The 22,713-nt window shown below is 43.5% G+C and overlaps 1 protein-coding gene across 3 annotated transcripts in view; it reads left to right on the plus strand.

Annotated features, from left to right (window-relative positions):
- sema3fb (sema domain, immunoglobulin domain (Ig), short basic domain, secreted, (semaphorin) 3Fb) overlaps positions 1–22,426 on the plus strand; it is a 77,699-nt gene extending 55,273 nt beyond the window's left edge. For 2 of the 3 annotated variants that reach the window (XM_084062775.1, XM_084062776.1), the window contains 13 exons: positions 1,580–1,673; positions 3,547–3,666; positions 4,153–4,292; positions 5,791–5,905; positions 11,001–11,070; positions 11,578–11,722; positions 12,323–12,545; positions 13,958–14,046; positions 14,193–14,234; positions 14,776–14,932; positions 15,363–15,446; positions 16,665–16,798; positions 18,940–22,426. In XM_084062775.1, the coding sequence (XP_083918901.1) occupies positions 1,580–1,673; positions 3,547–3,666; positions 4,153–4,292; positions 5,791–5,905; positions 11,001–11,070; positions 11,578–11,722; positions 12,323–12,545; positions 13,958–14,046; positions 14,193–14,234; positions 14,776–14,932; positions 15,363–15,446; positions 16,665–16,798; positions 18,940–19,410 (1,884 nt within the window). In that variant the 3' untranslated portion in view covers positions 19,411–22,426. The remainder of the gene's footprint in view (positions 1–1,579; positions 1,674–3,546; positions 3,667–4,152; positions 4,293–5,790; positions 5,906–11,000; positions 11,071–11,577; positions 11,723–12,322; positions 12,546–13,957; positions 14,047–14,192; positions 14,235–14,775; positions 14,933–15,362; positions 15,447–16,664; positions 16,799–18,939) is intronic. The other variant, XR_014601179.1, reaches the window with a different exon arrangement.
- The last annotated feature ends 287 nt before the right edge of the window (positions 22,427–22,713 follow it).

Here is a 22,713-nt window from a genome sequence, read left to right on the forward strand (position 1 = left end):
GAGAGTTAATATTTCACTTAAGGTTATATCAAATATAAGCTAGAAATCTTAAGTGGATTTTTGGAATCTCACCTTAAAAGAATACTCTGCTTATTTGTTCTGATGTGTGGAGAACAATAATATAGCATATGGAATATACGCCCGATGATGTGAAATGACACAATTGGCGTCAACATATTGCAGAGAGTAGGGTATTTTTTCCACACTATGTTATTGATCTCCGCAAATCAGAACGATGGGATTTAGGTTGACAATCAGCAACGTTCTGCCCACACTTCTTACAACCATATGCTGTCATATACAGTATACAGAATCAACTTAAGACAGCAGTACAGTATGTGTTGCACCCTGCACTCTCGTACCCCTCCGCCCGCTCCACCCTGTGTAGGAATGTGGTCCAGCCTCTCCCACACACGGGTGGCAGGGCTAGACTGCATCTCTCCAACTCCCACAGCAGGCCCTGTTGGCTCAAAGCAAACATCACCCATTTGCAGCCAAGTAGAAGAGCAGCAAAAAGAAAAGAATAGAGCCACAGACACACGCATTCAGTGTTTGAGTTCTGCAACCGTTTCACAAAACATATGCAGAGATTTGAATGGACAATTCTGTCAACCTGAAAAAATATATAGTGAATCATGCAGCACTAATGAAGGGAGTGAGGGGAGTTTAAAACAAGTTCAGAGGAAAATCTTACCCCCTTGAGGTACTGTATCTGATTGTTTATGACCTTTGGAAGACATCAACATGTCAACATTTGGCATGGCTAGGAGCCAGCTGCCAACACCTTCGTATTATAGAACAGTGATTTTAATCAAAGGTGAGAGGGGACTCATACAAGGGTGCATGACATGACAATCTGATGGAGAATTGTTTGGCAGAAGGCCTCCCTCTCTCTCCTGTGGGTGTTGACAGATGAGGACAGGGATGTCTCTCTCCCTCTCTCTCTCTCTCTCTCTCTCTCTCTCTCTCGCTCTCCCTCTTCTTAACCCCAAAACCCAATGAGAGTGAGATATAGGGATTGGGCACACACTGATCTCTGCAATGATGCTACTGGACGAGTCAACACATGTCAATGATTGTTCCCACTTAGCCATATCCTCAATGAACCTGCCTGTCACCTTCCAGTGCATGCATGCAGATTTTGCCACGAGCAGGGAGCATCAGTCATCCCCAGCCAAGCCAGCCTCCATCCGAGGCTTGTTTTCACTGCCCTGGATTACAGGTGTCAGCAGTACGTTTGTACAGCCATAGGCACCACGAGGCTGAGAGATATTTGGCATGCAGCTTGTTATGCAAAGATGAGCAACCGCCCCCGCCCCCCTACCCTTGACACATTGTTTTCTGCATCGGAGTGGCATGTACAGGGATTAGAGATCCTCCGGTTCGCCCTGCATGTATTTTTCTGTGTGAAGGCATGCTCATTATTCTAATACTTCATCCTCCGTCAGGCCTTATAGGTCCCACAGGAGGCAGGGCAAGCGTGCACGCTGCCTCATTTTCCCTGCACTGGGGGAATCACGATGACAAGACGAGGAGCTTTGGATTTATTGCCGTTTCTTATGAGTCTTTCCATTTTCAGGAATACATCTTCCACTTGGAACCGGGCAAAGTGGATTCTGGGAAGGGAAAGTGCTCTTATGACCCGAAGCTCAACAGTGTGTCAGCTTTGATCAGTGAGTATCATTTGGGTCTGGTCACATGACTTAAATAGGGCCAGGTATCAGTGTAGAGAGTGTGGTGAGGTCCAGCCTGGTTCCTCATTTTTAAGCACTTTAAGCACTAATGGACCCTGCAGCATTATCCCTTGTGGATTCATTGTCTTGAATCTGCTGTTTCTTAATATGGCTACCTCCCCTAACCACAATTTAATAGCCATATTTTTGGCACACTTAAAACAAAAAAAAATGTTATTGCCAGAGAGACCAAGCCAACTGTCTGTCCCATTCTGTGCGTATTTCCCACGGGATAGATTGCAGTGGAATGCTCTTTGCAGCCTGGTCATAAAATCATGAGGAATCTTTCCTTGTTAGGGTTAAAATGAAGGTGGTCATAGACTAGTGGGATCACATTTCATAAGTTTAGCTCCTGTGACTTCCAGAACATACCAAACAACTCACCACCTTTTGTTATCGTCATAAGAAAAAAAAGAATATCTTGAATGTATTCCCATATCTGCACAGAATCAGTCTACTGCATGAAAAATAAAGATGCAATAAATAGGCAACAAGTTGGGTGCTGATATAGTCATTTTCATCAACTCTCACAAATGGGGTGTCCTCAGTGCAGTGCTCAAGGTCAGTTAGTCAGACAGACACAGTTGCCGCCAGTGAAAGGTGATCCTCTTCCTGTGGGGTCAGATGGTGGGTGTAAATCACCAGCACCACTTTCCCACATTAGCACAGTGCCAACTGACCAGCATGGAGCTGGTCCTCACAGCCAAGGTGAATCTGTCTCTCTCTTCCACTTGGGCATCATCGATTGGACACTGTTGATAACACTCAGGAGTCCACGGCCGCAGTGACAGAGATAACATGAACTGCTAACTTAACCTAACTTAAGCCCTATACTCATATGACAAATAGCTAAAATAGCTTATCTAATGTACAAACACATGTGAAACATTTTGAGCTCGTATATCAGCTATTTGTTATTTTTGAACATTTTCAAAATGATTACATTTTATTTTTATCTTTGAACATTTTTGGAAGATTTAATCTCTAATGTCATGCCCAAAATATGGATGCCAGGTTGAAAGTGGTTAAAGACCACACTGTGAATGTTTACTTGATGAAAGACTACTGCATTGTGGTCAAAACATGCAAGGGGGGCTGCAGTCCAGTGTGGGTATCTTGTTTCACCACTGAAAGACCACACAGATACAACACGTCTTTCAGCACATCCCATTTCATGGTGTCTCACATACAAATCCCCATATTGTCACATCGAAGAACATCATACATGGATTAAGCCTTGACCAAACAGGATTGTATCCATCAAATGTTGGTCGTATTCCCCCTGCCCAAACTCCTACTGTCTTCTGGGCCGCCCATGGAGTTGTCACTCTCCTAGCTGACAATCCACATGCTGTGACACCTGCTCAGAGATGAGGCCCTTACAGCAACTGGAGGGCAGACAGCCAGGCTACCTACTGCTTAACAAGGCTGTGCATATGAATCTATGTGTACATATGTGTGGGTGGGTGTGAATGCATGTGTGCTACACTGTACATATTTGAGTGTGCTACATTGTAAAAAGAAAGAAAAAGAAAGAAATCTTGATATTTCAAGATGTTGATATTTTGTTTTATTTATATCCTACAACGGGTAGTCACTGACGTATTCCACAGTATCCTGTGGTCCACATGTGTCTAAAACATATGTTGATGATGAGTGCTTGAATCGAAAGGTCTGCAATATTAGCTTCTAGAACGCTGCCAGAGGGGGTTCTTCTTGAAAGAAGACCCCTGGGCTTTTGTGCCAAGGGTGTGGTTGGAATAAAGTCTGGGTCCAAGAATGCTTCTGATCTATCTCTCTCTCTCTCACTTAGATGGTGAACTCTACGCTGGGGTCTACATCGACTTTATGGGAACAGACTCTGCCATTTTTCGTACTCTGGGGAAACAGACTGCCATGCGAACAGACCAGTACAACTCCAGATGGTTGAATGGTAAATTTCAGAATCCAAATGACCAATACAACTAGTCCAATACGACTAGTCCAATCTAGACAGCCTTCTTTTAAGACATATCCAAAATATGATTAGGAACTAAACTTAGTTGTACACGTAGTATAGCTGAAACATAAGAGTTACTATAACTTTTTTGTATCTCATTTAGATACAGTGTTATTGTTTATTCCCAAAGGGAAATGATCCAGCCAGGGTCAGCCACAGAATGGTGACTCTTGGAGCTTGTTAGCCATTCAGTGTTTGCTTAAGGGCATTTCAGAGGGGCAAAGATGGAACTTAAACCCTATGGTTAGAGGCCTGTTAATGTATACAGTACGTTTATTGTATATTGTATATGTTTAGAAATCCTTTAAGTAATGGCCACAATAAACAGGAAATGAAGACAGCTTATAAATGACCTCAGACAAATATTACAGACCCATATCCTTTTCACCACCTAATCTTTGTTCCTTTTCCTCCCCCCAGACCCCTCTTTTATACACGCACACCTCATCCCTGACAGCGCGGAGAGAAACGACGACAAGCTGTACTTCTTCTTCCGAGAGAAGTCGTCAGAGATGGGCCAGACTCCTGTGACGCAGTCTCGTATAGGACGCATCTGCCTGGTGGGTATCCAATCAGAACGTTGTGTGTGTTTCCGAGGCACTGCTGTACTGTATGTCCGCTACATGCAAGACCAATGTGAAAAATAGGCCATAGTCTCCTCAGGTAAATTAGACGCTTTGTTTGAGTGGTTCTGTGTGCTGAACTAGTAACTCTAACACCAATGTGCTGGAATCCACATGTGTCTTTAACCTTCTTGTGCACAATGTGTCCCTCTGTCTGTGAGATGGCCCTTTGACCTGTGACCCTGTGATCCTCTGTCTCCTTCCCCATGATAGTCCTAAAACTCAGAGGCAGTAATATACTGGCTGAAAGGCAGCGCCTTTAAACTAAATATCCAGCAGAGTCGTTCTCAGTTAAATGAGATTTTCCTGTCAAACGTCTTCTATCCCTTTTTTCAATATAAACACAGACTGAGCTGAACAACGACAACAAATAGCGGGGAATGTGTTTGTCTGCGCAGAGTAAACCCAGAGCTTATGGTGTATCTTTCTCAGCTGAGTCTTCTCACACTGAGAACATGGTGTTTATATAGTCGCTTTTGTGTGTCTGTCCTTGCGTGTGTGCACGTGTGTTCCCCTGTGCGTTGGTGTGTGCCTGTATGCATGCATGCATGTGCAAGCATGCATGTACATGTATATGTATGCGCCTGTGTGCGTGCATGTATGAGCGTTGTTGCGTCTCTGCGCCTGGGTCTGTGAGTGAGAGAATGTAGCGTACGTGTCCCTCAGCTGTTCAGCGGCGTGTTTATTTGAGCGGGTTAGGCGCTGACCCCGCGCACAAACACTCATCCCCCTCTCAGTGGGCTCTGCCACGGCCTCCAGAGACCCGGCCCTGTCATTCTCACTTCCCCGCACATCTGGACGCTCTCACCGCCATTCACCTCGCTGGCCTTACATGCCACGCACACACACACGAAAAATATACCACACCGTAAACTGTAATTATTACACTCAAAATTAGGAAAACATTCCCAAATCCCAAACGGGGACACGTCAGGAAAGAGCATGAGAGGATGGAAATTTTAATTTGAAGTATGTATGCACGCCTTCAATGTCCCTTTAGGGCATTAGAATTATATATTTATTCAAAACTATTACCCAGATATATGTCACGATAATGTGTTTTCCTCCATCAAAAGGGAGGTATTCTTAGGGATAATGGGGGGGACTAAATCATCTAAATTGTATACTGGTCTCAGCTCATCCTTACTGGGCTGGAATCTGGCGCCACTCCACCACAGATGGGAGAGTCTAAATAGGAGGAGACAGTGTTTACCGTCTCATCCCCGCGCAATTCGCCGCCTCCAGCCACCCCCTGCCACCCCCACCCTCCCCTCTTCACGCTCTCCCTGGCTCTGCAAACTGGGTTCCAGTATGTACAGTGTGCGTGGGTGGCTCCACCTGTGTTTGTTTTTGGTGGGAGGATGGAGGGAGGAGGATTGGAGTGAGTGGCGAGTGTATGACGGAGACTGTTCTAATCCCCCCCACCCACCCACAGAATGACGACGGAGGCCACTGCTGTCTGGTCAACAAGTGGAGTACGTTCCTCAAAGCCAGGCTCATCTGTTCGGTGCCAGGGGCAGACGGCATGGAGACCCACTTCGATGAGCTCCGTAAGTCCACCCCTTACACCACCCATGCTTTCTCACACTGTCTATTCTTAATTAAGCAATGAGGAGGTGGAGTGCTTGTGGCACGTTTTTGCTGTTTGAATTGGTCCGGTGTCAAAAACGGAAACTGACGGAAGATGACATGATCTGACTGATTCCAGGCCAGTTATTTTTTTATTTTTTTCTCTTTTCTGTCGAGTGCAATCACATGTATAACGTTAAGTGCAAAATAATTTACTGTAGGGCCTATTTCTGTAGCAATCTATGCTACCACTTGCCAAGAGTACAGTAGTCTCACACTGTCATGCATGCTTGCTTATATGCACACACACACACGCACGCACGCACGCACGCACGCACGCATGTACTTATGCACACACACACATATTATCCAATTGCTGTAGTTGTTATTTTCTTTCAAGTTGTCTCAAACAAAAGGTTCCATTCTCTGGGCTGTGAAGTGTGAGGTGTCTTGTTGCGCCCATTCACACACACACGCACACGCACACACACACACACACACACACACACACACACACACACACACACACACACACACACACACACACACACACACACACACACACACACACACACACACACACACACACACACACACACTTCACATAGGGTGTAAATGGAAGGCCTCATGGCAAGTAGATCAGATCACCGAGCAGGAATGTCAAGTCTATTACACAGCGAAATCCAGAGTGTTAATTTAACTCTTAAAAGTAAAACTTTCAGAGTTAAATTAACACTCCAGAGTTAGCTGTTCATCATTGCCAGGGAAAGCTCCTTCTCTTTCTCCCTTTTTATACGTTGAATAAGAGGCTCTAGCGATAAGAGGCTGATGTGAGAATAAATGCTATACTCGCTCTTCACTCTATAACCTCAAGGATACAAAAGTGTTCAAACCAGTGAGTTTTTTTTTTGTCATTTTCTATCGATGATACATTATGTGCTTTCATCTTTCGTCTTGTGCTCTTTACATTTTGTTTTTTCAGTAAACATGCACATCATGACTGAGTAACAAATGATTAATTTGTCTTTGGTGTGAATTAATCACACTCTTGAAAACCTTGGGGCTGTCTCACTCCCTGGCATTGCAAAGAGCAGCCAATTCGCTTAAATGACGTGAAGGGGTTTCCAAAGTGATAATGTGCTCACTCCAACGTTCCAAATGAGTGTTCTGTCTTTATTGGTCAGGTCATTGTTGACACGGGCACACCACCGTGCGCACTAGAAAGTTGGCAGCGGTCAGTGCACTGCACACCATTCAGGATATTTCTTTAATAAAGCTGTAAATGTGTCTTGCATCAGGCTGCTTGAGGCCTAATAAACAAGGACAGACAGGACAGACACACCCATAGTGGAATACAGACAAAACTCAGAGACAGGTATGTCGGTTGGCACAGTGGACATCCCTGCCAAGTCCCCCCCCCTAGAATGGCAATAAATGGAATATGACTGAGTTTCTTGCTAATGGCTTCAGTTTGAGAGCTTTAAAAAAAACTCCCTCACTTGAGGCTTGGATTTAACAGGAAAATAGGGATTTTTAGGACATTGCAAGGGCAACTGGGTCATTAAGGACATTGAATGCATGTCCTTTAGGCCTGCACACATACTGTGGCATGTGGTGAAGAATCACTGTAGACACTTTACAGCACACTGTAGATGTTCACTTCGAGCCAAGACTCATTGGGAGAGTGCTGCCAGCCATGCTCGAGTGAAGAGAGAAAAAGCCCCCCCCCCATGCCTTTTTTTTGCATGAGAGTATAAGTAAAAAGACATCAGCATCATTACTGGGAAGTTTGATGAAACATCCAGACCAGCTGTAATCCTGGAGTGGCAGTATTTTGTGGGAAGTTATTATGGCCGAGCATGCCTGGGACCGAGGGAGTTTTTACAGTTGGAAGGTGTAAAAGTTTTGGCTCTACCTGACAACTTCTACTCACACACTGACCTACAATGAATCTAAATGCATAATGTGAGGGGCCCCCTTCCAGGCTCATGTGTCCACCTATTTTGTTTTGAAAAAAGAAGGAGCCAAAATAAGCAAGTGGAAGTAGCGGTTGGCCTTGCTTTAAGACGTGATCGGACACGCCTGGTCAATATTCTGGCATCATTATTTTCCATCAGATTGTAGAACAATGAAAATGACAAGGAGAGAAAAAATCCACACAGAAACAACACAAGAGAGAGAGAATCATAGCAAGTTGAAAAAACTGATAGGGAAAAAAAGACAGAGATCCAAAATGAATTATTTTTTGTGTGGACATGGGAAATGTGAAGGCCCAAGTTTTATTGCCATGCAGACGTTCTGTAGGAAGGAGAATTGAGCTCCCCCCAGGTAGGCTGGGACCAGACGAATCTGCGAGTGAAAAAAAAATTTGCACTCTGGGATTTGGGTCTGGCACCGCTCCATAGAGAATCCATTTCCTTTTCCAGAAGACGTGGGGCACCAATCAGGGCCCAGTATTCGAATATGGGCGACTGTAATTGGTAGTTGGTTGTAGGTCTAACCACTTGCGTCGAGGGACATTGTTTTGATCCCGCCCCTTGGGAAACAAAACGTCCTCATGGAAGCACCAGACTCATATCCACGCAGTGATATAGTCTAGCTACGCCAGGCTACCCCCCAGGAGCCTGTCAGAATAGATTCTTTTCTATTGCAGATAATGTTTTTTGTTGTTTCTTCTTTTGTCTTTCATCACAAAATCCTTGATCTGTTTTTAGCAACAGGCTGCTGTATACACGTTCCACAATATAGATGTATACTGTATATGTGTGTGTATGAGGGCCCTTGCGCGTGTGAATGATCCAGTCACTTCTTCAGCGCAACAGCTGTATGTCATGAAGGGACTCATCTGTTGTGCGACACCCATAACAACCCGTCTTGTGTTTTGTTCTTTGTTTTTTTTTCTCCATGACCGTTCCGCTCCTCTGGACGTAGCAGCTGTAGTGGGCCACAGGAAGGTGGCAGTGTGTAGTTTTATTGTACATACACAATATGTGTGTGTGAATGTGCCATGCGTTCGACCTTTGAGGGAAAGGGAGCAGCCATGGAGAGCACAAGGACCGTATTCCCACATTATGTTCAGCTCTATCCGTTGTTCCAGGAATGAGCTCATGGCCACAGACGGCCGGTCCCTCAAGAAAGTGCGTGACTAACTGACAGAGAGCAGTGTGTGAGGTGTACGGGTAGCTTCTATGAAACCCTAAACTCACTACGACTCGGTTTGAAAGCAAAGACAATGCGAGTGGCAGTGGCTCAAGAGAGCAGCCACCTCGGAAGGTTCCCAGTTTAATCCCTTGCTCCTCCTTGCTGTGTGTAGAAGTCTCTTCAGTAACCCCAAATGAGCCATGGAGCAGGTTGGTGCCATGCATGGTTTCCTCTGCCGTCGTTGTGTGAATGGGTGAAGGTAATGCACATTGTAAAGTGCTTTGGAGAAAGGTTCTATATACACTAAATGCACCAACCCCTGATGCTTCCCTCACCATTCCATCTACATAGCAGCCTGGCAGATGATTTCTCATGTTGATCTTTGTGAAGCAGCTAGATTTGGTATAGTACTTTTGGCACTTTATTTGATGAGCTTCAAGTTGAAATATATTTCCTTTAAAGATATTTTTGGGGCCTTTTATTGATAGTACAGTGAAACGAGACAGGAGAGAGGAGACTGGGAGAGAATATCGGCACCGTGCTCGGGAATCGAACCCACGACACGCTGTCAGGTGTCAAAGCCTATGTGGGACGTGCCTTAACCACTTGATTACTGGCGCCCCTAATCAAGTTGAAATGATCTCCTCCAAGATTTCTTTTCAATAGTGTCTTCAGCCAGTGGTCCATTCACAGCACACGTTTCGCTTTTCATTTCTCTGCTTACCATTGCTGGAAGGCTTTTGTCCAATTGTGGGTAGTGAATAAGCCTCTCGGGATTATAGTTTTTAGGTCAGTTACAGAACAGGAGAGGGACTTATCATTTATCACAGGTTTAGTTTCTCTTTGTCAGTGGAGGACTTTCCTCACAATTACCAAGAGAATGATAGCATCTAAATCAAGCAGTGTACAGGGCCACAGAGGTTATAGGCAGAGGCCTGTAGGAAGGACCATGTGAGAATGCATAGGACCTTCAGGCAAGGCTTGTGTAATGTATGTATAATCCAGCCCTCCGCCAGGAATGTAGAGATTTATTCTTCCCTCCCAAACCCAAGACATAAGCAATGGACACAGGAAGAGGACAATGCTTACACATCTTCCATCTCCTAAAGAGAATCCTCAGGTGACACAGAATCATGTCAGGTCCTGAATCATGTCATCTTCTCTCCAGTTTAGACTTTGCACTGCAGCACGATGTTATACCATATGTGCACATTCAGAGCAACAAAACTGCATAGCTCCACTGCTCAAACAGCTGCATGTCAATCCATATGTTCATCGTGAGTAATGATGATCTTTTTATACACATGTAAGATCATATACAATACTGTGTGAGTGCAGTGCCCATCACCTTTAAAAACACTTGTCAGTGAGGCCTTCACCTTGTTGGTCCTTCCTGAGACGATGGTTCAGTTTCCTGTTTTAAAAAGTAGATTGCTGTGGTTTGCCACTTTGCTGTGTTCTGTCAGCAGGATATGGGAGTGACAGGGGAGTAATCTAGAAGGAAGGGGCTCACCTCATTGCTATTCTCTTTTTATCTAATAGTTTTTCTTCTTACTGCTCGACTGCTTTGCACACTCCGCAAGCTATAGCATGATATAGCTGTGCACACACACACACACACACACACACACACACACACACACACACACACACACACACACACACACACACACACTGTATAAGCAATACAAAGCTTGACACATCGACCCTTGACCTTTATTGTCTTGGTGTAAATATGCAGATGTCAGGGACCTACATAGTACAGAAAAACAAAAAGGCCATAGTGTAGATGTTATTTTCTCGTGAATGCCCATGTTTAGTGTGTGATAGGTGCTTCTGAGAGGGTTGGATTGAATGGACACTGTGTTTGTGCTGTAGAACGTGTTTTGTTTGTCTGTGCAGTAATGTGGTTCTCTTTTTTTCTCTCCTTTCTAGGCGATGTTTACATACAGCCAACACAGGACACAAAGAATCCTGTTATCTATGGAGTATTTTCTGTCTCTGGGTCAGTACCTGAACCAGTTCCCTGCACAATACCAGCAACTCGTCGCTGTCGGACAGAAACCCCATATTTCAACTTTTTATGTTCTTCCATAAATGAATGCCTTACTTCATCGTACAACAGTGTCACACAAAAGTAGCGAAAATAGCAGATCTACAAGCTCATCGCTACGCATCGCTACACATGAAATCTTTTCAATTTTTTGGGAAAGTGTGTCTGTGGGTTTTAAGTATTTTTAAGTATTGAACCGATGGAAAAAAAATTAGCTTGTGACTAAATAATAACTATATTTCATCCATTTTGGCATTTTTTGCATTTCCTTTAAAGAAAAAGTTTTGGACATACAAGGTTTCCACCCGACGGTGATGAACTGTTACCGTAATTGTCTTGTAGACTGGATTGAACAAAATAAATAAGTGCATAATGGGACAAATTCATAGCTTTCATGGAAATTAAAACCGTACTATCCTGACTCTATTCTCGTACCGTTTCTCCTGTTCCACTTTGCAGGTCTGTCTTCAGAGGCTCAGCGGTTTGTGTGTACTCCATGGCAGACATACGAATGGTCTTCAATGGTCCCTTTGCCCACAAGGAAGGTCCCAATTACCAGTGGGTGGCGTACACTGGGAAGATCCCCTACCCTCGACCTGGGACGGTGAGTGTCACTCCGCCAGTGACCCCACACACCATTCTCACAGCAAGCAGGCACAATAGACATACATTTTTCCAGTGACTCAAACCTCAGATAGGAACCATCTGACTGCATCTGCATAAGCAACAACATCTAGTAGTTATTCCCAACCTGTGGGCTGAGGCCAGCTGGTGGTCAGCTAGGGTATTGCAAGTGGGCCCCCAAATAATTGGGAAACAGATTTAAATTTTAAGATTTTAATGATAATATAACTCATTGTAGCTACTAACTCATTGTGATACCAATAAATAGCAACTTAAAGTATACTCTGTTAGTTCCATTCATCCAAGCTGGGACACAATGAATTGATTGATCATTAAAATAAACATGCTCTCAAAATTCACATGTCCCACCCATCTGACCACTTAACACGACAGCCAATGAAGTGGTCATATGGGTGGCCTGCGAACGCTTTCCAGATTTGTAAGTGTGCCCTGAATCCAGAAAAGTTTGGGAACCACTGATCTGGAGCAGCCTTCAAATCTGTTTTTGATGTTTATAATAATTCAAGATTTTGAGCTGTGGTTAACAGCTCTGATATTAATGCTCATTGCTCACCTCTAGTGCCCCGGTGGTACATTCACCCCCAACATGAAGTCCACCAAGGACTACCCAGACGAAGTCATTAACTTCATGAGGAACCACCCCACCATGTACAACGCTGTGTACCCAGTACACAAGCGCCCCCTTGTGGTTCGGACAAATGTGGATTATGAGTTCACCACCATCACAGTGGACCAGGTGACAGCAGCAGATGGCAACTATGAGGTGCTCTTCTTGGGGACCGGTGAGTGTCTTTCTAGAAGCCAGAACAATTCAATTCAATTCAAACTTTATTCCAGACAAACAGGGGGTCCATAGAGTACATACAACACAACAAATAAATAAAAACATTAAAAAAAGACACATAATCATACATAGAGGCTGACTCTCCAGTGTTTACGTAGCCTGGACGAGTACCGGAGACAGCTGTTCCCAGGATTGACTATATCCTCAATAGAACAAACCGTAATCAGGTCATAATTGTGGCAAAATGTAATTATCATTTAGATTTAGATTTAAATGTAATTTTACTTTAATTTTAATTTTAATTTTAATTTTAATTTTAATTTTAATTTTAATTTTAATTTTAATTTTAATTTTAATTTTAATTTTAATTTTAATTAAATCATTTTTATTAGTAGGTTTTAATTTTTAATTAAAACCTACTGAAAGTTAAACAATAGAGAGAAGAATCCTTCAAAAAAAGAAAAAAACATTCTTCACTATAAGAGTAAAGCCATCTCAGGCCTTTGTGCATAAGACAACGTTTAACCTATCAGTGTCATAGGGTTCATATTGTACCTGACTGACTCCATTCTCTCGTAAACATTGGGAGTTTTTTACTGGTAGGGCAGGAGGATATGGTACATATGGAAGGAACAGAGATAAATTAGCAGAGGGGGGGGGGGGGGTTACAGTATGGTTATCCATCACCTTAATCTTAACCAGCGGTGTCAGAGAGATTATGTGTTTGTCTCCATGCTTTTGAACCTTTTGTACACCCAGAGAATGTCATCAGCCCCTCTAAGCACGCACTCCTAACATAAGGTACATGATTCCTTTTAGCTAGGTTCTTTGTGCGTTAGGTGGAAGGGGGGGTGGGGTGGGGGGGGTGGTGCGGACTAATGTCTTTGTGTGCAATGGCGGCCTGCCCCTCTGTGCCTTGGAGCCGCTGGAATGTCTGTCCTTTCAGCTGCTGTAAGGGACAGGCATTCAGCTCAGCGTCGGGGCAAATCGGAGAAGTCATAATAAATCTCAGGTATCCTGCTCTCAGGAATTCCTAACTCGGCACAGGAATCAAACATGCCATTGGCTGGGGCACGTCTTGGAGAATTCCTCCAGTGCTCCAACAGACGTGGGTCAAGACGAGGAAATCAGGGCTCATCGAGAGGGATATCGTTACGGCGGTGACAGTTTTTACATTAAAGCAAGTAGAACAGAGTCATTGGGCAAAGGTTAATCTGCAGAGTACAGTAAGAACTGGGGGTATGATGATTAGCTGTCACTCTATAGCAGGTTGGGAGAATAGAATGAAGACCCTAGAGGTGGATTTGAGCGTTGTGTGTGTGTGTGTGTGGGGGGGGGGCTGTCTCAGATTGCAGCAGGTGTGCGTAGGTGGTAGTGGCATGTGGTTAACGGGTGTGTTGTGCCCTGCAGACAAGGGGACCGTTCAGAAGGTGATTGTTCTGCCCAGAGATGACCTGCAGACAGAGGAGCTGGTCCTGGAGGAGGTTGAGGTGTTCAAGGTGAGCTCCACCATGTGCAGATCCGTCTGTGTTCCAGTGGATCATCAACCACACCCCTTTTCTTTGTTTTTACTTTATTCCCATACATATTGAATCACTGTAAAGATACCACATTTTGCTCACAATAAATCATCTTCCTGTTCAAGGTCCCTACTCCAATTACAACAATGAAGATCTCATCCAAAAGGGTAAGCATGTCTGTGCAACAGATTGCCTTGTGGGGCCTATATGTCTTTACTGGGATAAAGAGCAAGAGAGGGAATGAAATCAATGAAACGGGAAATAATTTGGAGATGTCACAAGCTACATGTATACAGCTGTGGAACTAATGCCTCCCTCCATAATTCATAGAGGGCCTGCATGCCTGCGAGAGACAATGACCAGAGAAATATGGAAAAAACATTAAGCGTTCAGTCTCGTCTTTCACCATGATTAAAATACTTGGCTTTCTCTGCAATACATGATGTGACGTCATTCTTCAGAAAGAATGAGAGAGAGTTCCTGCTATACAGTCTGCCAGAATGATGAATTCATAACAGCTGATCATAAAAAGTGAAGGTGCATTGTCATGAAAAAATGGCAACCTGAGCATTTTAAAGATGACCTCACTGTTACACCAGTCTGGATTAGTTGACTCGTTCTTCTTTAATGGTTCTAACAGTTCAGATTGTGGAATGCAGATTGTCTAGCGCTGGCCTTTAACACACTGTCCTCTGTTCCCTTAAATAGCAACAGTTATACGTGTCGTCTGCGATGGGGGTGACACATCTGGCTCTTCATCGGTGTGATGTTTATGGCGAGGCCTGTGCCGACTGCTGCCTGGCTAGAGATCCCTACTGTGCCTGGGATGGCAAGTCCTGCTCACGCTACTCTGCCTCGCAGAAGAGGTGAGCACCAGCATGAGCCAAATTAACCAACTAACTTAGTGACCCACACACAACATTATGTATTGTTGCCTGACCTTGATGGTAAATGAGTCTGCTGCCCGAATCGCTGACTGGCATTATTGGTCCTGAAATGGCAATCTTGAATATTTTAACAATAGTGTATTGCCTTTTATATTTGGGGTAAAGTGTCTTTACAGTTGCACTAATAAATGTACATTAGTGTGCGTATATCCTAACAATATTTGATACCTGTTGTAACCAGTGTCATCAGTTATTTGGATTGTCACATTTTGCAATGACATGACTTTCGACCATGATGGAAAGTTGCATTATTGAGTTTTGATAGTTGAATGGCTTCATGTTTTGTGGAATGGCTTTGAATGGCTTGCAGTTGCTTTATAATATTTTCTCTCCTAATTCGGCAATACTGGTCGGACCCCTTTAGACGAAGCCGGAGGCAAGACGTTAAGTACGGGAACCCCATCCGTCAGTGTCGAGGCTTCAACTCTAATGGTAGGACTTCTCCTCTGTACTTACCCTGTATCTAGTCCCCTGAACTTCACATTGATGGTTATCTGCTATTAGACACATTTACCATAAGCCTGCTTTTTTATATACTTTATTGCTAACAATTCTTTCTTTCTTTTTTACATGTATAATAAATGTAACCAAATCTTTCTTTTTAACATTTGTTCTTTCTAAAATGTAAATATAATATATTTACATTTTAGAAAGAACAAACGTTAAAAGAAAGAATAGAAAATAAAGAGATCCACATGGGAACGGCATGGCTTCATGTGGATCTCGTGCCAGCCTGTGACGTCAGTTGTCTATGACGTATCTATGACCTATGACTCCACATTTGTGAAAAATATAGAACATGATAATATGTGATAAAAATAGAGTGGAGGTACTTCATTGGCTTCCTACCAGTGTGCTGAAGATAATTGGCACTGATTGGTCCAGAGGTTTGCAAGATTATCTCTGGATACACAGACACACAGACCGACCCTCTTATAGATGGTTAGCCTCCTGCAGAGCCATGCCGTAAAAGCAAGAATCAAGAGTACATAAACCATAAACGTCCTTGAGTGAATGTGAACAGAAATGTATCTTTTAGGGGGCTGAGTATAGGCAGACCTCAGTTAGTGGACACATACAAAAATGACGTGTAAGAGTCGTCTGGGTGGTGCAGGGGTAAAGCTCCTGCCCAACACTGCGAAGACAGGGGTTTGATTCCTCCACAGTGCATCCGGCTTTGCTGGCGTTCCAGTAAGCGCAGTTGACCATGTCCACGGGCCCGGCAGGGGAGGGTGATGTTTGTCGCTGCACTAGCGACATCTAAGTTTGTCAGGCGCCTGTTCAGCACTCACCTCCACACACGTTATGTCCTCCCGGTCAAACTCCTCACTGTCAGATGAAAAGAAGCAGCTGCCGACTCCATGTGTATATGTTTATGGTTGTCTACACCCTCCCCAGACCACACAGTAGGGGTTGGCAGTAATGGGGATTATATACACAGCTGAGGAATAGCCGATGACTAAATTGGGGAGAAAATACAACAGCAATAAAAATATTACAAATAATAACATGTCTCATATAGTACGTATTTAGTGGTGTTAAAAGCATTCATAGTATTGGACTATATACGCATTTGTATAGATTGTCGGGCTTGTGATAATGCATGTGGCTACCATGGTAATATCGTAATATTTGACTTTAACCCTGCAGCCAATAAGAACACATTGGAGATGGTGCAGTATGGGGTGGAGGGCAGCAGTACCTTCCTGGAATGTCAGGCCCGCTCTCCGCATGCCATCATCAAGTGGCATCTGCAGAGAGATAACAGTGACCGCAGGAAAGAGGTGAGCAGCCATATTGTGTATTCGTCAAAAGTGCCAAAGTCACTGAACTCTTAAATCATAGATGGTAAATGGTGCATTTATATAGCGCCTTTATCCAAAGCTCTTTACAGTGTGTGTTACATTGGTGGAGCAGCCGTGCAAGGCACTAAACCTCCGTACAGGGCACCAACCTCTCATCTGGAGCAGTTAGGAGTTCAGTGTCTTGCTCAAGGATGCGCAGCCAGTAGCAAGGCCAGACAAATTGGATGGGTGTTTAAGTCATGCAGCTGAGACTAGACGCATCGTTTCTTTTTTGTATGACACCTTACATAACATGACTCCGGTCTCGACTGACTCTATTAAAGCCAACTGGGAGGCGGAACTGGGCGTACAACTGACTGAAGACATCTGGGATAGCAGTATGGAATACATACATACTTGTTCGATTAATGCACGCCATTGTTTAATACAATTCAAAATATTACATAGGTTACATTACTCAAAAGTAAAATTACACAAAATATTTCCAGACACCTCCCCCCAATGTGATAAGTGCAAATCAGCAGATGCAACTCTACTGCACAGTTATGCCCTGTGTCCCAACCAGAATTTCTGGATAGAGATATTCAGACTATTTTCCAATATACTAGAGGTAGAGATAGATCCAGACCCAGTGTTAGTCATCCTGGGGGTATCAGAAGGGATGAAGAAACTACAACTACCTCAACAACGCCTTCTTTCATACGGCCTTATTGCTGCAAAAAAATTGATACTTTTATTTTGGAAGAAGAAAGAGACCCCCACAATCAAACTCTGGCTCAACGAGATGACAGAGTCCTTACATTTAGAAAGAATCAGATATATACTCAAAGATAAACTGAAAGATTTTGAAAAGATTTGGAAGCCTTTAGTCTCCTTTCTTAAAGGTTAAAAGGCTAATCCTTGTGGATGACCCGTGTCGCACGTAATCTGGGGCAGCACTTCTGGGGAGGGGGAGGGGAGGCGGGAGGGTCCCTTTGTTTTTTGCTTAAGTTTGAGGTTTTTTTTTTTCATGTTACCTGTCTGTTTTGTGTTTATGTCTGTTTGTTTTTGTTTAAAAAAAAAAGGAAGCTAAATGTACAACTATAACCTGTGCTTCACAATAAAAATATTTGAAACAAGGATACGCAGCCAGGAGGAGCCGGGATTGAACCGGGATCCTTCCAATTCCCAAGCGGCCGCTCCACCACCTGAGCCAATGCTGCCTCAGAAATTATAAAAGTAGTGTCACTCGCTCTCCTGACAGGAGTTAATGACGGATGATTTCCTTTTTTAATCTAGGGATGAAATCAAGATGTCCTTGTTGGAAATGTCCCTTGAGGAGTTTATTTGTGGGCCTCCATCTGAAAAATAATGCTACTTTTCATTTTGTTACACAGAGAAGAGGAGGTTACATTTTGACAATATGTCACATTTGAAAAATGAGTACAGCATAATTCTTTCCAGGGTTGTGTTAGCATGATAAAGTGACGCAGGTACCGATTGCATGGCGCCTGTGTGTGTGTGTGTGTGTGTGTGTGTGTGTGTGTGTGTGTGTGTGTGTGTGTGTGTGTGTGTGTGTGTGTGTGTGTGTGTGTGTGTGTGTGTGTGTGTGTGTGTGTGCGTGCGTGCGTGCGTGCGTGCGTGCGTGCGTGCGTGTGTGTGTGTGTGTGTGTGTTTCCCCATAGACCTCCAACTATCCTTATCCCCAGGGGAAGGACACGTAAAGGAGAAATGGTGAAACCCCCGTCTTACGATATGTAACCCTCAGGCACTAGTTAAAGTTTTATTGTGGTACTGTGTTCTATTGCTGCCTTTCTTTTATTGACTGCTCTGCTGGATGCTCTGTATTCACACAGGGCAAGGCTGACTTTTGGCTCTGCTGTTGCCTTGCACATCTGATTCCGAGCACAAAAGCTGTCGTCACCTAATCAGAGTCCTGGATAGGGATATGCAGGGTCCTGGATAGGCATACAGGGGGATGTTAAAAAGGGGGAACGCAGAGTTGATTGTCTCTCTGTTTTTACCATATGGCTTGGGGTTAGTCATAAATAAAGTGATTATGACAGGAAAGGAATGTGCACATAGTCACAACACTGTTCAGCTTCTGAACAGTCTCTCTGGTCTCTCCATCCTCCTCACAGATGCGTTCTGATGGCCGGGTGCTGAAGACAGAGCAAGGCCTGCTGCTGCGTTCGCTGCAGCCCTCCGACTCGGGCATGTACCAGTGCACGGCCACGGAGAAGAACTTCAAGCACACGCTGGTCAAGCTGCAGCTGGTGGTGCTGTCGGGGCGGGCCGTTAACAACGTGCTGGTGGAGGGCGGAGGAGCAGGCGGTGGTGGCGTGATGGTGCCGTCCTCGCTCGGTTCCGCCCAGCAGTGGGCCCCCAGTGCGGGCCAGTACAAAGACCTGCTGACCATCCTGAGTCAGCCGGAGATGGGCCTGATCAACCAGTACTGCCAGGACTACTGGCAGCTGGGCGACCCGCTGCTGGGAAACGTCAAGGCCAAAGACCTTAAGGAGCTCAAAGAGCAGAAGAAGCCCCGCAACCGCCGGCATCACGGGGCGAGGGGGGAGGGAGAGGAGGAAGAAGACGAGGAGATGAAGACATGAGGAGACGCAGACCCTTTTTGTCTGAAATGGCCGCGATCGCCCCAACCCCAGCACCCTACCCTGTCCCCAACCACCCTGTGAAAACTGGGATAGACTCAATGAGAGTAAAGATGTGTGAAACGATCAAAACAACAAACCGACAAAAAGAGATAAACTGAGAGAAAAGAAGCTTAAGCCTGAGTTGTACTTAGTTGCGTGTGGGTGTCACACGTGGAAAATAGCCGATCTACAAGCTCACAACGTGTTGCAGTTCAACGCATTGTGAGCTTGTAGATCTGCTATTTTCAGTGAGTGACACCGGCACGCAACAAAGCATAAATCAGGCTTAACAAACAAAACCCTGCACACAGTAAGATATATGATACACAGTATTTATTGTAGGTTGTATATAGTATCATTCTGTGGATTTCTTTGTACTTATAGAGGGAAAAAAACATGCTCTTTGTGTATAGGCAACTTTGGGGCGAATATTATTATTATTATTGACATTAATTTTATTGTTGCTGTTACTGTCACTTAAAAAGATCTCATTTGTCGCCAATCAACATCATCACATCATTATGACGTTGACAACTGTCTGGAATGTATGCACAGGCGTGTAAGCTGTTAGGAGTGAGCTACGGGACGAGGAGTTCTTTTGAATGGGGACGTGTACTGTGGATCACAGGGAATGGGATCCATGTTGTGTCTTGTTTGTATTGACTCAGTGCCAGGACTCTGAGATCCTGGCCTCACCAGAGTGACGTACGTACCTGTGAGACACAACCTCATCACGGCTGCATGTGGACAGAGACTTTTTTTATTGCAAGGGATCCACAAATTGTTCTTGGTGTCAAAAAAAAGAGTAATTTCTCCAATGGGAACCTAGACATCCCATGTGACAGTTAAAAATATCCCTACTACTGCAAAGTTGTAGGCTACTGGTATCTTGCCCTGATTGGCTACCTTCCATTTGCTGGTTGAGGCTTGATGCTAAAATGTTGCAACGTATTTGCTACTTGTTAACTCAGATCCTTTTCAGGATTATGAAAATGTATATTTGTTGAGCAAAAGGATGGAAAAAAAGGATTTAAATCTCAATTGTACTTTGAGAAAATGTCAACTTCTTTTTCTATATTTCCGCTAATATTTCCAATGAAAATCTCAGATCAAATCACTTATCACGGAAAACGTTTAATGAAATGTCAAGGTTGGGTTCTTTTTTTTATGAATTATCCCATTGGACTAAGTGCACATTAAAACCTCAGTGTTAATTCATCCATTTGTATATCCGAGTGTACAAAGGTAACCAAATGGATCTGTGTGAGAGTGTATAAATTAATCTTTTGGTTACATTTGTACACTCTCATAGTTAAATGAACACTGAAGATTTTACAGTGTGTGCGGTGCAATAAAGGGTCAAGGTTTTGCACAAAGGGCATTATTGTTTAACCTATTCAAAACATTGGCCATGGCCAAACACCGCAAGCACACTTTGGGAAAGTACGTTACTATGGTCAAACAGAGAGCACAATTCAACCGAAGGTGAATGATGTATGTGCCAAGAGAATTTTGACAAGGCAGCAGGCATGTTGAGGCTAATGTATATTTCATCGCACATCCCTTTCGATCAATGACATAATTTCAACTGAAAAGTCACTCAACATGTTTATTTTCCAGGTGAAAGTATGTCTTGTTTGTAGGGTGACCCTTGTTGAAAGGGGAGTGTGACAATGTATAAATTAGCCCTTAGTACTGAGCATGAGATATTCAGATCCGTTGACATTCATGTGTGGGTTAAAACATAAAAAATAACACTTGTATACACAACAGAGCATTGTAACAATGTTGTGACACTAACCAAAATATTGGGAAGCTGGCTTTTCATTGTGTGCATGAACCTGTATCTGTAATGTAATTATGATAAGATGCTATGTGGTTGTCTTTCTGTTCTTCACCTCTTAACTGTTAATAATTGATGTGTACAGTATATGCTCAGTGTCACCACAATATCTGAGGAGCATTCTCAGTGGCAGCAGAGAAATACTTAAAACCTGGGTTATACGTAGTTGCTCATGGGTGTCACGCACCACAAATAGCCAATCTACAAGTTCACAAGTTAACAATGTGAGTGGTGTTGTGAGCTTGTGGATCTGCAGCTGTTGGTGCACGACTAAGTATAAATAAGGCTTAAATGGGGTTGGCAACTCTTATACCTAAAGATCTTCTAACTGAAAACAATACTGTGTGTGTGTGTGTGTGTGTGTGTGTGTGTGTGTGTGTGTGTGTGTGTGTGTGTGTGTGTGTGTGTGTGTGTGTGTGTGTGTGTGTGTGTGTGTGTGTGTGTGTGTGTGTGTGTGTGTGTGTGTGTGTGTGTGTGTGTGTGTGTGTGTGTGTGTGTGTGTGTGTAAAACAGATAACATCAATGGACTTTAGTTGGGACAATATAATGGTAAATGTAGGTGTGGTGGTGCAAGACTCCTGGATACAGCATGTTATGGTGTCTCTTTGAGAAAGAAAGGCCTGTATAAGAGATTCCAACAAGTCTCTATGATCTATGTTTTATACAGGGGATCTTTTTCATTTCCTCTCTATGGGATTTTTGTTCATACCCAGAACCAGAGTCTCTCTTCCAACCAAAACCAGAGGTGTTACAGTAAAAAAAAAAAAAAAAAAATCAACAGGTGATGAACGGTTGTACAATTTGTTGTTATTTTTAAGATGTGTCTTTAGTTTTTAAGTGTTTTTATTTGTTTTGTATTTTTGTTTTGCATTATCACTTAAGACTTTCTGAGAAAAAAAAGAAACAAAATGCACAGAGGTGATGTTATTGTTATGATGTGTAAATTACGTTTTCTTTCTCCCTTTTCATTGTTGTTGCCGACTAATAAATTAAAGCTCTATATTTTATAAGAATGGAATGTCCATACCCCTCCCCCTACCTTCATTGTGATTGGCTTGATACTGGATGTGTCCATGTTCTTGTCCAGAACCCTCTGGATCCTTGGAATAAAGATGTACCTGTTAAAGACATGTAGGCACATTTCTATGAGAGCATACTGTAATCATGCTTGTTGTATAGTAGAACAGCAGTTCTCAAACTTTTTAATGTCAAGGAAAGGACCCCCAAATTGGCGGCAGACCTCCATCTGAACATATTTTGTGCTATTTTCAAATATCTGATGTATGTTGGGTTAAAGTGGTTAAACTTATTTTGATACCAAATTAAGTAATTTTTGCTCGGGACCACCTGGAACCCACTTTGAGAACCCCTAGTAGAAGATCATTTGCTGGGGCAACCCGACAGCAGTGCTTAAGGAGTGT

This window comes from Gymnoscopelus microlampas (assembly GCF_963454915.1).
Source record: "Gymnoscopelus microlampas genome assembly, chromosome: 7".
Classification (NCBI taxonomy): domain Eukaryota; kingdom Metazoa; phylum Chordata; class Actinopteri; order Myctophiformes; family Myctophidae; genus Gymnoscopelus; species Gymnoscopelus microlampas.